Raw genomic sequence first — 18,165 nt, 5'->3', positions numbered from 1 at the left:
AACCAGCGTTGTCAGGTTCTTACAATTGTACCAGCTGTTACAACCATTCACGAATGGTTATGGCACTCACGAATGGTATCTAGGTTCATGGCACGCCATGAACGGTTCATATTTATGTGTATTGCAACATAATATATTTAATCAAGAACAAAGTTCAAACCACTGTCAAAAAAATTCTTTATTGGTGACCGGTTTCGGCAATTCCAGCCATCATTAGACCTTAAAAATAGATATAAACAATAAAACTTATATAAATGTATAAAAGCAAATAACATTTTTATTTTATTTAATTTTACGTTTCATCTTTCTAACAACGCTATTTTATGTCATGCCTAATACATACCAAAAATCGCAATTTCGAAAGTAACGTAGCGACGGGACCACCAACGCCAGTAGTAACCGACCAAATCGCGACAGGCGAAAACGAAACCCTAGAAGCGCTCCAGCGACTGCTGGAACTAAGTCCGTCTCCGCCGAGGTCGAGCGTCGATAATCGGTTACAACAGTTACTTCTGTTCGCGACAGGGAACTACAACTCTAGGAGCGCGACGGCTGGAGCGAACACGTCCCGATCGAGATCGCGCGGCGCTACGGACATACCAGTTACAGACACTACTGTTGGCGACCGACGAAATCGCGACGGCTGGAGCTAAACACGTCGCTATGCGGTTATTACGGTTGCTAACTTCAAGAGCGATTATAAATAATTTATTTGCAAATTATAAATAATTTATAATTTTGTCGTCATTATGATCGTCGTTCTTCAATAACAGGTTCCTGATTCGTTGTGGAGCGCGACACGACGGTACATAAACATACCGCTCCAAAATCGCGTTACTCAAATACCGACACATGACTAGTTTAAGTGCAAACCTAAAGTATGTATTAAAATGTATTTCAGGAAAATAATTTAACCTCTACAGCGTGACTCAAGAAAGTGTGGGCGGATAGGGATGATTTTTTTTAAATGGAACAAACTCCCTGTATATTATTGCGTTTTTGGCTTTTTATCTGATCACTTTACATAGTCCTACTAATATACTAAGATATTTTTAGATATGTTTTGATAGTTTCAGAGATATTAATAAATAAATAAAAAAAATTCAGAATCTTTTAAAAAAAATATTAAAAGTACAAGAACTGTGAAATGAAAACCTTGGTATAAATATCGTAATTTTATATCGTACAGGGTTTTCAAAATTCTACACAAAACTTTATAAAATATGAAATAATTTTTCTTGTTTTATTTTAAATGGAACACCCTGTATATACTTGCGGTATTATTTCATATTGCTCTTTCAACGGTAAAATACGAGAGAAAAATTATTGAGTGGTTTTAATAAAAGTTTACTGTGGGAAATGCCATATGAAATATAAAACCGCAAATATTTGCGAAACCGTTAAAAATGTTGAAATACTCTAAATGCAGAAAATGTTTATTTTTAATTCTCGATCTATTAAAAAAAATATACAGGGTGTTTCATTTAAAAAAAAACAAAGAAAATTTATTTTATATTTTACAAAGTTTGGCGTAGGATTTTGAACACCCTGTATAAGTTAAGATCACGATATTTATTGCAAAGTAAGTACAGACCATCTAAAGTAAATATATATTTTTGATTTCAGGACAGTTCATTTATTTTTATTTTTTTTTAGGTAGGCTGAAAAATTTTTCGTATATATTTATTAATAGATCTGAAACTATCGAAATATATTTACTCCTATCTTAGGATTATGTAAAGTGATCTGAAAGGAACCCAAAAATGCAATAATTTACAGGGTGTTTCATTTACAAAAATCATCCCAATCCACTCACACTTTTTTGAACAACCGTGTAGAATTTATAATATGTGCCTGAAGTTCCCAAATTCCCAACAAAATTCCCAAGTTTTTTATTTAGTAGTAGATTTGATTCAGTACAGATGCCCGACACACTATTGTCGGACTTTGTAGATAAATTATTATTTTTTTTATTTCTTAGGCCACTATTACACTATCAAATAAATTTATTTGGCAATGATCTTTTTTACAAGATATTTTAAGAAAAATTTGACAGTGTTAATATACAATATTTTATAAAATCACACATATTACACTGTCAAATTCTTCATATAATAACTTTTAAATAAAATCTTTGACAAAGAGATTTTATAGTGTAATACTGTCCTTACTGAATAATAATTAATATAAGCTTATATCGTCTTCATTACCCTAACCATAAATAGAGTCATAGCTCCTTTGGGACATTATTAATGGGAATTAAGATGACATAATTCTCTCTACCTTTTATAGGTAACAACCATGAAATATATTAGAGATTTTAAGTAATAATATGACATGAAAATAGATATATTTTATTTTGGATACTCTTTCGTAAATCCCCTTCTGATTCGTAAGTTACATTCTTCAGTTAACCTAACCCTAACCTAACCAAAAATGTTTTTCGCACGAATTCGGCACACGTTCGAGTACGTTTCCATTAAAATGGAGGAAATATTGAAAAAAACTGAAGAAGCACGGCAAGCGTTACTTCCACCTAGAAGTGAATCCATTTACCGAAAAGGAATATAAAAAATACCTTCTGTGGCTGGGACAGAAACATATTGTAGTAGGGGATGTCGATGCAACTGTTCTCTTGTAAATTTATGTGACATTAATGACTTCTAATCATTAATTATTAGTTACTATTCTAATAATTTATTACTATAATACAAATATTTAGTTCTAATTCTACAAATATTTCATTACAAATAATTTATTAAAAATACTTCAATATTAAGAAAAAAATACTACAAATATTTCATTGTAATAATTATTTATAGTAATTATGCGGGTGTGTGGCCGAAGGAAATATATATTATATTTCAGAAATCTGCCTAAAACTTAGCCCGATCCTGTCGTGTTAAGCCACACCCAAAATTCCAAACACACGTGCTTTGATTAAGGCTTGATTAAGGTTTGCAGAGCTTCAGCATTTACCATAAAATAGCGAGCAATTTGTTACAAAACCATATAAATTATATATCACTGTAATCACAAAACTTCAATCTATTTCCGTGTTGTAACGGAATTTTAAATTATATCTTTATTTTCTAGAAAATTTAGTCCAAACATAAGGAATATTTTGTTGATGTTTGACCATCAAAATCTTAAAAATAAAGAAGTTGCCTGAAAATGTGCTACAATACGGATATAGTATAATCCTTTATCTTTAATTTCCTTCTTCATGTGTTTGTCAGTCATTGCCAGTTTTACATAAAACGTTAAATGCCGAACGCTTATTTTACTACTTTTTCGGACTAGTGAACTGGACTCTTAAGAATCAGAAGAGAATCACAATAGATAGATCGAAGAATATATCTATTACATGGATAACATTTTCATTATCAACAACTAGCGTAATACCTCTAAAAGCTTAAAACATCGCGCTATTCATAATCAGGACCGGCTTTAACCGATGGCTTCTCCCAAATGAATTATGAGGTCGTAGCAGGACCGGGTTCGTTGGAATCTAGCCCATTTTTAACGAGATTACCGTTGTGTTTGACCTAACCGATCCTGATCTACTTTTCTAGGGCTGAGTAGAGGGACATCTAATAGTGTATTACATATATTATACTACGGTAATGAAACGATAGGTCGTGACTTTTGAGAGTTGATTTTTACATAGATTTGAAGCAAGAGTTAATTAAATAGCTTGTTACGTAATTTAGTACGGTAATGACCGAAGTAGATTATAAATTGTATAGGAGGGGGGGTAATCACCGCGACCTCATAGATCTACTGTATCTTTCTTGAGTTATAAGTTATAACTTATCATACAGTGTCAGGGCTTTGATAAAAGCCAGTCTCTGAGACGGTTTTACAGAGGGTATTTTTTCATCTTTGATATCAGTCGTACCAAAGTTTCTGGCAGGAATTGTTGTCGTCTAGGCGCACTCAGTGATGAGGTAGTCTGGTGTTTCCCCATTTTCCGCACAGAGGCTGCAATTGTCGTTGTTTTTTAGATTCAATCTACTGAGGTATTCATTGAGGAGAGTGTCCTGTTAAAACCCCGTGTCAATCCGAAGATTGTCTTTACTTAAATAAAAGAAAATCTTGCGAAATCTATTGTGCGATGTAAAATACCTGTTAAGATGCGTTCTCTAATCAGAATATTTTTTTCTTAAGGGACAGTTCTCTGAGAAAATTAGCCATGTTTTCCATAATGTAAGAACTGTCTTCACCTAACATTAACCAAAACAGGAAATATCAAAATAAGAGAACCTCTAAGAATTATCATTGTAAACATCTGACCGAGACGTGTAAATTTTAAAATTAAGGAAATTCAAAAGATATTTTATCTTTGCTAAAAAGTCATTCGAGGTATAACAATAACTTCGTCGAATCAGTTACACCATTTATAACTTTATTGGCAATTGATAGCTCACTTATTTAGAAATAACATAAGGCAACCGTTGCTACATCTAAAAATAACAGATATAAAATAACGACACGTAGAGATCGACCGCTCGTGATACGAAGTCGGCGCTCTGCATTGCCACGAAATTTTATTCGGCTCGAAGCAGTTCCAAAAAAATAACTAAGTAGTATGAAAAATCTCAGTTATTTCGACAACCATCGATAACGGACGGCGATCGAGATACAGCAGAGTGGGGAATGCTCTACAGTGAACGTTGCTGCATCGGATGATGCAATCGATGGCATCGTTGCTGCAGTCGATGTTGTGCTCTCAACATCTTAAAAATAACGTATATAAAATATAAGCAGTTATTTCATATACTACGTTATTTTTTAACCAGTTGCGAGCATAACTTCGAGGCGGTCGAGATCAGCAGAGTAGGGGAAGTAACGCTGCTGCATCGGTCGATGGTCGATGTTGGGATCGCAACGGGTTGGTGAATAACGTATAGAAAATAAGTAGTTATTTTAGGTACGTTGTTTTTAAACCTGTTGCGAGCATAACGAGCGGCTGTCGAGATAGGCGATATCGGGAAGTAATGACTTTTTCGCTTGTGTCGGTCGATCGCGGTGTATGGTAGCGTTAAGCTCGAAACAGGTTCAGAAAATAACGTATATAAAATAAACTGTAGCGACCACCGATATAGTTGAGATAGAAATCAACAGCTTTGTTTTTGAGCTTCTATTATTAGAATCGTTTTGATCAAGTTTATTTCACTATTTTGCTTTCTGCAGACTTATTTTTATATATTTATTTCCATTTTAAAGTTATAATTTTGCTACGTTTTAAAAAGAAAGTTTTACTTGCCTATCAGCAATAACGATATCAAGAAATTGTGAATAGTGATTAGATATTTAGTGAATTAGAATTTTGGTGATTATTAATATTAAGTTCTTTCAACTATTTAAATAAATTGAGCTTAGAAAAAATTAATAATTATATAAAAAATAACAATTTAATAATTAGCTTAGACAGTCTAAGCTTTTTTTTAATATTAATAATGTTGATTTTTTTTAATAATTATTTTCTTAATTATTAATAATATAATAAAAATATTCTAAAAATTAAAACAGAGTTTGATCTGTTTATAAATTTTATATTTTAATAATTATATTATTGAATGTATGATGAATATTTTTATGATTTTTTTTACAATTTCGATAGGTAATGTGTATGCTCTTTTAGATGTTTAACATTAAAGTAAAAAAATAGCAAAAACCTATTATTTTAAGCTGTTATATATAAATAACAGTAACATTTCAACTGTTATTTAAAAATAACGGTTTTGCCCACCAGGTACTTCACACACGTTTATAGCTTATACGAATAATGATGCCTTCTGCAAGTTAGTGGCATAGTAGACATTATGGAATAGAAATTCAACGGAAAATAGTACAGTAAAGACTCGATAATCCGAAGAGCGCTAATTCGGATTCCTTGCTAGCCGGATCGGCAGCGCACTTGCATTATGTACCTTGTAATCCGGATTTCGTATGATTCGGTAATCTGAATTTGTGGTTCTAACTTGTTTTAACGCGTTTTCTCGAAGCGGTAATTCATTTATATTGTAAAAATTTGACGGCCGGACATGTTTTAACGTAGGTACCTAGTTCAGAATGGGAAAACGTAAACATATCACTTTGACGATAAAACAAAAAGGTGAAATATTAGATCAACTAAAAAATGTTGTTACTGGTGAATTACTTGCCCAAAAGTATGGCGTTGGAACTTCTACTATATCCGACTTTAAGAAAAGTGAAAATAAAATAAGGAGGTAAGATTAACTACATACATATTTTGAAAAGAGCCTTTTGATTATCATATCAATTTTTTTAGATTTATTGACTGATTTTTTGATTTATTCAACAAACTTTTTGTGATCTCGAACATGAAGTTATAGACGACGCCGACGAGACCAGCGATGAAGAAATCTATACCCAGTCAAAAAAATCAATCATGTTGATGCAATAAAATATTTTACACTGGGATTGCAGTAGGCTGAAGAAAATGATCTTAGTATTAACGATATTCTTGTCTTAAAAAATATACAAGGGGAAGCTATAGTTAAGCATTCTTCAGTTAATGCACTTAAAAAACAAAGTAAAATCTCTGATTATTTTAAATAATGTAGTATGTATTTTATACTTTGGTATCTATAGGATGTATGTTCCTATTCACAACGAGTTTTGTTATAGAATATACTTATTCTTACTTAAATTATATTTGTTTAAGGTTTTGCTAAGAAAAATGTTTTATTTTATTCGTTTTTTTAAATATATGTGTATAAAAATGCAAATCGCGATAATCCTGTGCTTTAATTGATCCTGTGCTTTAATTGATCCGGATTATCGAGTCTTTACTGTATATTCAAATCTAGAGAGTAAAGTAGAGTAAAAATGACAACTAATTTCAGATCATTTGGTTAATCAATCATCCGTACCACAAGATTGACAAAAAATACTTGCACTTATTTTGGCAGTACGACGCTAGCTGGTTCAACTAGTTTGACATAACAATAAGAACTTTTTTGCTAAATTTATTACGTAGTTAGTATAATGTAACATGGATAATATAAATCTTGACTTGTAACATTTGCCCATCCCTTAATTTGAGTTTAGAATTACCTCTTCCCATCCCTGCCACCCACTTTACAAGCCATATTTTAAGATTCGGGTCAGCTTTACGATTAATAACTCGCCAGTTTTCGAAAGTACTTTGTCGACAAGGGCTTAAATCGATTTGGGTTTGTGTCCGAACAAGTTTCATCTTGATTGAGAACACCATCCATACATCTAGAATACGAATTTCCTAGAAAATCCAGTTAATTTTTGAACTGACTATAATTCCTTAATAGGATTGTCTCGCAGTAAAGATTTCCAGCGTATAGCAGTTCAATTTGGAAAGTTTTTGTCTCTATACATTCTTTGCCATTGGCACGTAACCAATATACATTGATTTGTTGTGACCCATTTTATAGAAGCAACATGTAAACAAACCGTTGGTTTAGTTTAAGCTTGATTTGAATAAATTTTAATAGGTTATTTAATGACTTTTTGTGGTTGAAATTAGTTCAAAAATCAGGTATTTGATGATTAAAATTCAGCCAGCTATTTTTGAGGCTTAAACTATGATTTTAATCTTATACTACAAGAAATATATACCTCAGTAAAATTGCCAAATTCAGCGTTCATCACAGTTCACATGAACACTTTAGCCCACGGCCACACAGAAAGCGATTTTTTGCGTTATTTGCGTGAAGCGCCTTTTGCGACTAAAACAAAATAACAGGATTATATACGAGTGTCCCGACAAAAAGCGTGTAGCGTTCGGCGTATCTCGCAAAAGACGCAAATGAAAACAAATCAGTTTGTTTTAAGATGAGACCCCGTTTTTTACGTGAAACATATAGTTTTTTACGTGTAACAAAAGGTTTTCATTCATTCATTTGTTTCATTCTAAAAAATTAATTTTTAAAAAAAATTGTATTTAAATATCAATATTTTTGATAAATACGTGGACTGCTCACAAATACACGTCGCGTCACTACGTATTTCTAAGCCGTTATCACTTTTTGTTACTACTAAATTATCTTAATCACAACGTCGCCAGGAGCAACCCAACGTTGCCCGACAACGCCGAAGCGACGTCTAAGCGACCCATATTTGCACCAAAATGGTGGATGTTTTTAGGGTCGTTACAACGTCGCCAACCTTGGCGACGTTTTTTTGAGGCGACGTAGTACGTCGTGTGCTAAAAGTTGTTTTTCATGCCGATTCGCGATATTTTGGGGTTAGAGTTAAAAATATTCATCGTCAAATATTACTATATTCAACCATGGGGAAACCAAACTGAATGACGTATGAATTAGAAATGGAATATATTATGCTCCATTAAGAAATAACTAGGTGAATTCAACTTCGACAAACCTGCAAAGTTTTGAGATGTCGGCAATTGAAATTCGTCAACGAAGATTAGTTTACTGTTGAAAGTGACCATGATACTTCGAAATATGGCAAAACCCTTTTTTTATTTCCTAGTTTTAATTTTAAAATTATAGTTTACTTGGTTAACCTCACTTTTTTTTAATTTTGAGACAAATATGCGAAATCTATCAGGAAAATTAGCTTACAACCCTAACAGATACAGTTTTTTAACGAAATTCGCAGTATTTTGTGGTTTCTGATATTTTATTCGATTCGTCCACAACGCACAGTGGTCAGAATGATCGATCTGACCCTCCAAAAGTATTTGTCGGCGTTTTTAAATTAGAGAAAAAGCAATACTTTAATTTTATGTATATTAGTTAATAACAAACTATAAATTTAATAAATATATAAAAAAAACTTTAAATTAGGTGATTAAATGGATAATTTAACTAAAATTATATACAAAAAACACATTATTACTAGTTACTACAAGTATAGTGCTTCTCATCCCAGGTGGGCCAAGAATTCTAATTTCGCTGGCCATTTTTTTGCTGGGACAGTCAAAATAAATAGGCCAACAAAAAAATGGTCAACGAAATAAGGAAAAGTTGGCTCAAATATCTTGATAATTAATGTTCTAAAACTAACAATTTCCTCACAAATAATTCTCGATACAGAAACATCTTCTTCATCTCTATCATGCTTGCAAATCCAACTCGCTTGCATTATAGGAACTTGTTAGAAGCTCTATTACTTCTGAAGGTAATGGTCCACTTTGTTTGGATGGTCTGCGTATCATGCTAGTGATTACGGGGTCAGATGTTATGAGTGCCATATGCATCATATCTTCCCATTGTCTTCTTTCTAGAAATTTTCCTTAGTATGGTCTCGTCAGAAAGCGCTTGAGCTCCTTGTGTTTGCCTCTTGGGCCTCCTCAGACATCTGTCCTATTGGGACTATGGAGTGTTTGATAATTTCTTCTCCATGAATTAATATTTTTATGGAGTGTTGGGCATAAAATACCAGTCATATACAGAGACATAGAGTTGTGCTGTGTCATAAGCATATTGCCCAAATTTCTGGCTATTGATCTCCAATCCACAAGTGAGAGTTCGCAAAATAATGGATAAACGATATATTAATGTCTGGTCCACACCCGTTATTGCTGCGGCTAATGCGGGATTTGCAAAGAATCTTCTCGCCGTATTCCCGTCATTGGTTGTCTAGACGATAGCTGATATGTAGTATGCACTCAAAACACTTGATTAGAGCATGTAAGCTGGATATCCCAAACGAAAGAGCTTCCTGATCTCTAGCTCTTTTAGAATGACTACTTAGATCATTCATTGCTTTCGGGTTAACTTTACAAATTAAGCACTTAGACGATGGTGTTTCTGTGAGAATATTTCCAATCTTTCCATCGATCATGGTAAGATTCAAAGAATGAGTCACTTCAAAGTTCAAATCATTAATACAAACTAACGTCGATTGCAACCGGGTTATCTGCTGCCTTATTTTTGCGACTTCGGAACGCACAAGTTCTTCAGTTTCTTTTTTAAATAAGAGCTTGATAGGCCTGCAAAAGGATGTAGATGACGGGCGTTGATTTTGCCATAATATTACATCGTTTTCACCAAGGAGGCGAAGGGGAACACATGAAATGACAAACAAAAATGAGTCATCATATCCTTCACTACTTCCTTCTGTAGTGAATCTCTGTTTATAATTCTGCTGCCCAGCTGCTCCGTCGCAACCCCATTTATACAAAGCTTTTATTTTTGAGGTACTACCTCTAGAATTTTCGTAAACTTGTACTAACACATCTTGTTGCACTAACAATAAACGATTCACGTGTGGTCAAGAAGCGACTGTAACATCACTTCGGCTGAGAAATTTCAGTGATGGTCATGTCTTTACAGGGGTAGCAGCGTTCTTTCGCCAACAGTACTTCGTTATAGTTGGGATATATGTCGGCGTTGTGCTCTTTGCTATCTCTCTGCTGATACCTGCTGCATATTGGGATCTCGTTAATTTTATTTTTATTAGCTAATGCTTCGTCTGCCGTGAACTTAGTAGGGGTTTTCTGCGTTTTTGAAAGTTTCTTCAAATTCTTTGCTTCTTCTGGGAATTCAGAAACAGTTTTCACTAAATCAGCTGCAGTTCGTAAGCCCTGATGACGGCGAAGAGAGGCTTATTGTAGCATAGCTAAAAGCTCATCTTTGTCAATCTCAAGCAACTCTTGAATCCTTCGTCTTTGGTAGATTCAGACGACTCAGCAAATGCAACTTTTGGTCTTCCATACGAAGATGAGGGCGTATTGTGACACTTTTGTGAGACGGCCTCTTGCTTTTGTAAGACGTCTTCAAATGCAACATAACCGTTTAGCCACTGTTGGTACTTTTTCTTAAGGTTAGCCGCCGGCTGGTACTAAAAAAATCATATAAATTAGGGATGGATCAGTATGGATATGATTGTTGCAAATTCAGGTAAGGGACTAAGTAAGCTAAATAAAAACATCAAAAAAAGTTGTTGCAAAACATTGCGAAAAAATAGCAGCTTCATCAAAATTAAAATTAATTTTTTTGTATCATATAAACAGCGCTGCATTTGAAAATTTATTAAAAAAGAATAACTGAATGTAAATCGGAAAACGCCTGGCAGAATAATAGACTTACCTTCAGGTAATATCTCCATATCACACTTACATCAAAACTTATAACTGTGTCTCTGTATTAAATAGGTAAAACTGTGTCTCTGTATTAAATAGGTAAATAACAGATAAACTAACACTAAAGTGGTGAAACTATTACACAAGTTTTTTCTTGTCGTTTTGGTGCAATACTCTACCGCTTGGGATTTTTTCATGTGAAACATTCGATCGATACTGAAAGATTTATGTTCTCTGGAACATGTCCAGACAAGTTTTAACTACATCGGTCGTATGCGCATAAGTGACTTTTGGAGGGCTAGAACGCAGATTCTGATCACTGTGCAACGCCCGAAAAGATAAATCGTATTAAAATGGCGGAGTTGCCTAAGGCAACCTTTAAAATACCAATATAGTGCATAAGGTGCGGTAACCGACCTTTGGGTCACCTATGCCAACCTTTGGTTCAGAAATTGACACCTGCTTTGACGAAATAGGACCTCTGAACCCTACCGACATAAAGAAGAAAGCTGGGTCATCTTTTGGTGGTGGTGGTCACATACTCGTTAATAAGATCGCTGACATTAGATCAGTATTTCTATTTATTTATTGTTAAAAAAGCCGTACAGGAAGTATTGTTGCACAAGATGATAATCCTTTTAAAAGCTAGTTTACAGCTGAATGGGATATATTATTTTGCACACTCCACTGACTTGAATGTTTTTATTTTTTGGTCGAAAGGACGTCAGGATGAATTTCAGTTGACTGCTCTTCTGGAGGATCATTATTCTCACAGTATTCCTCTGTTGTATGGGCTTCAGGTGCACTGTTATTTATTTCTATAGTATCCATTGATGATAAGCTACCACTTGTAGCACATTGCGAGGATGTGGATGACGAACCTAAACTCGTTATTTCCACTTCATTTTTCGGACACTGACTTGCTCGCTTACTTTCTTCTAAATACTTTTTCCTTTCCTATAAAAAGTTGTACAGTATTTATATACTTTTTTCCTATACATCTGCTTTTTGCTTTACACAGTAAGTACCACAGAAAAAATACCTAACCAATTGCTCTGTGACAGTACAGTACAGAATTTTTTGAGGTTAGGTGTAGATAGTTCCGCTTCCACAACAAAAATCGATATCGTCGCGCTCGTCGCCGTAATCCAACGTAGTAATTGGTTATTATAATTTTGAAGTTGCTTTGGGTCGTTTAATGAAACGTATTACGTTGTAGTTAGTATGTACTTACACTCGTAATTTAAAAGTACGTTGCACAACATTGTACTACGTTTGTTATTCTGCAGTACAATAAACGTGCCTTCTGGTGACGTAATGAAAACGATATAAAACCCCACTTCTAACAACGTTGTGCCCTACAACGTTTACCAACTTTGTTAAGAGTCAAAATATACAACTGTTTAAGTGCAACGTCGTAGCGACGTTTTGGCTACGTAATTTGAGGTTTGGGTATGCATAGGGCAGGGAAAAGTACCAATTTCAACGTTGCGCGTAGTCAAAACTAGTCGGAAGTCGGAATTTTGTTACTTGGGAGGGCCATCTCGCTAGCTCGTATGTCACGGCTTTGAAATTTTACCCCAAGCAGGCGTCAAAAAAATTTCACTTCAAAAAGTTTGATAAATCATGTCCTAAAATTGCGTTACCAATTAGTAATATTTACTAGTCTAACATAAAAAATCTATACACAAATAAACTAAAATTCCTAAAATAAATGGCAAATAATAATAATTATTTTTACACACGCCACTGGCACTAGCAGTAGATTGCGTTTGTCGTCTAATATGCACCCCGTTCAACGTTCGATTCGAGCATATCTTTCATCTTCGTCTTTTCAACGCTAACCGCGCCGATCTCGCCTATATCTTTCTCAAAGGATTGATTGTTGAACGGGCCGGGAATTCCAAGAGCTTTTCCTTACTAATCGACAGCTTGATAGAAACTGGAGACCTGTTTTTAATGGACACAAATCGAAATAAAAGCTTCAAACGATAAAATCGCAAAAGCGCTTTATACGCAAACACGCAAAAAAAAATGCTTCTATGTGGCCGTGGGCTTAAGCCATATTTATACACCAGACTTTAATTGGTTAAAAAAATAGTAGGCGTCTGTCAGCTTTTTTAATTAAAATACATTAACGCACTTTGTCTGATGAAAATGTTTGTGCAAATTGAGAATTATACTGTAATTTCCTTATATAAACTTATATGCTAGCACATAACTTTATAATTAAACGTCAAATCGGAACATTTTATACGGAACTCTCTTTTATTTTTTTTAAAGCAATTATCTTCCTTTTTCTTTCCTTCTTTATTTGCACCATGTATTTTATGTTTTAATGTCAAATAGTAAAATACATGATGAAGTTGAACTGGAGATTAATATCCATTTGAAAATTATCAAAGCCACCTATTGATCGATTCATTAATTTGATTGACAGTTAAATGTTAGCAGTTTGCCAGTTCTCTATAACATGATTTAGTTTATGAGAATAAAGAGAAAATTCAAACGAAATTTGATGCAATTATGTTGCGTGTTTTTTGTGTTTTTTAGTACCTAACAGTTTTTGTGATTTTAAAGGTTTACCTACCATATTCGGATATCGGTGAATACATATTGTCGTTTTTTTTTAATATAAAGGGTCTCGCGCCTCATTCGCCTCGTTTAATTATACAAAAACGGAAAGATCTAGAAACATAATATTTTATGGGTTTTATTGGAAGACAATGTGCATAATTTAAAATTATTTTGAAATACACAGGGTATGTCAGAACTAAGATCCACAGCAAAGTTATGGAACACCTGGTATTTTATTTAATTTTTGGATTCTATGACATAAAAAAAGGCATATATTATAAGCGTTTAATATGTCCAAAAGCTTTGGTTTTCGAGATATTTAAAGATATTTAAATATCCTACCACACCAGACATGTTGATTGCCATTTTCTTAAAAAATCGCTTTTTATTCAAAATCTGAGCTAGATAGGTATAGGAAACTCTAATATAGTTTGAGAGAGCATTCAAATCTGCATCGACTTATTTTAAAAAATACATAGTGTTGTATTTTTGATACCCCTGTATACATAAGGAAGCAATTAATTTTTTTAATTAAGTTTATTTCTCTGGCTTCAAAGTCAGTCTAAGAATTAACTCTAAAATGATGTACAGGGTATTGACAAACTGTTTTATTATAGCATGCATATTTAAATATATCTAAATATCTAAAAAACGAAGGCATTTAAAAATATTAAACTCTTGTAATAAATGCCTTATTTTTTGCCCAAGAATCCCCAAAAACGAAATAAAATACCGGGAATTCCATAAGAAAAAATATAACTTTGGTATGGATCTTAGTTCTGACACACCCTGTACATTTGAAAATAATTTTAAATTATGCACATTTCCTCTCTACATATACTCATAAAAATTTTGTTTCTACATCTTTCTGTTTTCGTATAATCAACCGAGTCGAATGAGGTGCACCACCCTGTATACTGTAAAACTGGATTTCTCGGGGTTGGGTATATCGTAAATATCTACAGAAGTGTCGTGCTTCTTTAACGTATTGTAAGAACTCTCCCTATTAAACCTGTGCGTATTCATGCATACTAAAAGCAGTATTTGTTCTTTTGCAGGCTCTTCTGCAAGCCCACGACGTTGTAGCGCACGAAGTCTATGGAGAAGACGCCGTACGAGTTACCCCTCCCCCACTCCTACCCTACCTCAATGGTGGGGAGGAACTGGACGGCCCCAATGGCGACCTGGAAATGGAGAACGTCACCAGGGTGAGATTGGTGCAGTTCCAGAAGAATACCGACGAACCTATGGTAAGTACTAGCAGGAGTTTACAGAGTATGACGTAAGTTGGTTCGCTCCCCGTCAATCAATTATTTTCTAATAAAATAGAATGAAAGTCAGAATAAGTTATCAAGATCGCCATTATAGTATTTCACTCCTAGACATAAGACTGTAAGACTCTCTTGCTAACATGGCGAAAAAATCTTCATTATTTAATCAAATACTAAAATCACCATTTACGATCTTCCTTATTAAATTTTATATTCTTTTGGTTTATGTAAAACATAAAATGTATTTTTTTGTATAGACACTACTTTCTAAAATGCTTTATATTTTTTCTTTTTTTTTTAGGGTATAACGCTGAAGATGGACGAAGATGCAAAATGTATAGTGGCGAGGATCATGCATGGTGGCATGATACATCGCCAGGCTACCCTGCATGTTGGTGATGAAATTCGAGAAATCAACGGCATACCTGTAGCCAATCAGTCTGTCAATGCATTGCAACGGATCCTTGTATGTATCTCTTATTTTGAATACAAAAGTAGAACAATTTTTTTTCAAAAACATCAAATATCCGTATACGCGGTGTTTCAGAACAAATTAATTGCCATTGAAAGTCGTTGCCGTTGCTCACAAGATCGCACTTTCTAGAGGAAGGGCCTACACTATAGGCACGCCACTAATACCAATGTTAAATTTTCTTAGAAAAACATATTTTAAAAATAATTTATTAACAAACATGTTTTAAACTAACCCATCTTTTGTATTATCGTCGCTGGAAAGTCAAAACCTCGTATCTCCAACTTTTGAGATTTACTAGTGTAAAATGTTTCAGTAAATATGTCCGCGTTAAATGGCAACACCTAAGGTTAGACGTTATTCACTACGCATCCGAATAAAAGTTGATTCTCACTATACCTTCCGTTTCCATTCCATATCCATTCCATATCCATTCTATATCCATTCCATATCCATTCCATATCCATTTCATATCCATTCCATATTCATTCCATATCTATTCCATATCCATTCCAAATCCATTCCATAACCATTCCATATCCATTACATATCCATTACATATCCATTACATATCAATTCCATATCCATTCCAAATCCATTCCATATCCATTCCATATCCATTCCATATCCATTCCATATCCATTCCATATCCATTCCATATCCATTCCATATCCATTCCATATCCATTCCATATCCATATCCATATCCATATCCATATCCATATCCATATCCATATCCATTCCATATCCATATCCATTCCATATCCATATCCATTCCATATCCATATCCATTCCATATCCATTCCATATCCATATCCATTCCATATCCATATCCATATCCATATCCATTCCATATCCATTCCATATCCATTCCATATCCGTTCCGTATTTTTTATTGTATTGACGCTATACGTAAGCTTCCGTTCCGTATCAGTTCCATACTTTTTATTGTACAATTTATATCATTACGAAAGTTTTATTTTAAAAATTTGTATCTTTTGAAAAAGGTAATAGATTTAATTAAGAGGTGAAAGAATAAATAAATATCAGCAAAATTTTAACAGAGCTGGTACAAATGTAAGAACTTGACAACGCTCTTTCCTATACGCTTCAGTCCTCAAATAATCTTGATACGAGGTGTTACATAGAACGCGGACATATTTACTGAAATATTTTACACACTCGAAATTTCAAAATTTGGAGATACGAGGTTTTGACTTTACAGCGACGATATATTATTCAACGGAACTTCTATGTAAAATCATTAAAAATATTTCAAATCCAATTTTTATGTATAATTCAATCATAAAAATGTATTGTGTTTAAACTAACTCAGAATGTATAAAAGCGATATTAAAAGCGTTCAATATGCGAGCGTTTTTAATATCACTTTATTATACAGCCCACTGGATTTTTTTTGAGAAATATTTACCTTCCCGAAAAGTAATGAATTACATTTTATTTTTTAATTTCAAATCCTGAAAGTTTATGAAAAAAAATATAAGAGGTAAAAGAAAGTCAGGCTGTCTATATTTATCTTTGTACCGCTAATATATCCCTAATGGTTGACTTTTTATAAAAAAACAAAATATTTTTACTAAATAATCACCCCTAAAGTTTTATTTATTTTGAAACATTCTGTATAGAAAAAATATATAAACTAATCGAAAAAAGTTAAGGATATTGTGTTTTAGCTAGGAAAATAAAATTCAGAAAAAATGTGTTATAACTATTAATACCTATGTCGTTTGTGTTTAAAAAAATACTGTTTGTAAACATAAAAAATTGTACCCAAACAAATAGAAAGCATTATCATCAAAAATGTACATTTAATTTTTGTTTAGAATAGAACTTGTTTGCGTGTTGCTAAGCGGCGCGATATTGTGGTTATTCTGTCATCGATAATATGAACAGACATCATTTAACAATAGAGGAAGCAAATCAAGCTATTGGGTTGGTTCTTAGCGGTGCCCGACAGATCGATGTGGCTGATCGATTTAAAGTCACCTAAAGTGTAATTTCTATGCTTAAAAACCAATTTAATGAGACTGGATCTGCAATGGAGAGGCATAGGAGGGGGGGGTCGACCAAGGTCGGACAAATGCTAGGGAGGACCAAACCTTACTGAGAGGTGCTAGGATGGATCCTGCAAGAAACTACACGTTGCTCAGCCAGGACCTTTTGGCTGCCAGCAGAGTACGTATTACCCCTCGCACGTTGTTAAATCGATTAAAAAAAAGCAGGTTTACATTGCTATAGGCCTATAAGGCGCCCTCCCTTGACCGCGAGAGTAAGGTTGAGATCATAAAGCTCAACGTTTGCTCTGGTGTAATGAAAGAGCTAACTGGAATGATGAATGGCATACTGCGATGTTCAACGATGAAAGATGTTTTTTTCTTTGTACTGACAGACGTACAGTTCGTGTGTGGAGATTAAGAAATACAAGACTTAACGACCGATATGTTCAAGAAGGACATCCCTTTGGAGTTAGAGGTGTAATGGTCTGGGGTGGAATTTTCTGCGGAGGCCGAATGGAATTGTATATCTGTGAAGGTACAATGACAGGTGAAATTTATGCCGACGCTATCATTGGAGAATCACGAAGGCCGTCTTATAGGCCTATATCAATGTAAACCGGCTTTTTTAATCGATTTAAGGCCGTCCGAGGGTCAATACGTACCCTGCTGGCAGCCAAAAGGTCCTGGCTGAGCAACGTGTAGTTTCTTGTAGGATCCATCCTAGCTCCTCCCATTAAGCTTCGGTCCTCCCTAGCATTTTCGACCTTGGTCT

At 34.0% G+C, this 18,165-nt stretch overlaps 1 protein-coding gene across 1 annotated transcript in view; it reads left to right on the top strand.

Annotated features, from left to right (window-relative positions):
- LOC115875291 (peripheral plasma membrane protein CASK-like) overlaps positions 1 to 18,165 on the top strand; it is a 454,286-nt gene that overhangs the window by 421,650 nt on the left and 14,471 nt on the right. Inside the window, exons 12-13 of the mRNA XM_030890711.1 lie at positions 14,692 to 14,883; positions 15,206 to 15,370. Of these exons, the coding sequence (XP_030746571.1) occupies positions 14,692 to 14,883; positions 15,206 to 15,370 (357 nt within the window). The remainder of the gene's footprint in view (positions 1 to 14,691; positions 14,884 to 15,205; positions 15,371 to 18,165) is intronic.

The sequence above is a fragment of the Sitophilus oryzae genome, unplaced genomic scaffold, assembly GCF_002938485.1.
Source record: "Sitophilus oryzae breed Bouriz unplaced genomic scaffold, Soryzae_2.0 scaffold_1368_pilon_pilon, whole genome shotgun sequence".
Lineage (NCBI taxonomy): Eukaryota > Metazoa > Arthropoda > Insecta > Coleoptera > Curculionidae > Sitophilus > Sitophilus oryzae.
The sequence above is the reverse complement of the archived record's forward strand: the minus strand, read 5'-3'. Positions and strand labels throughout refer to the sequence as shown.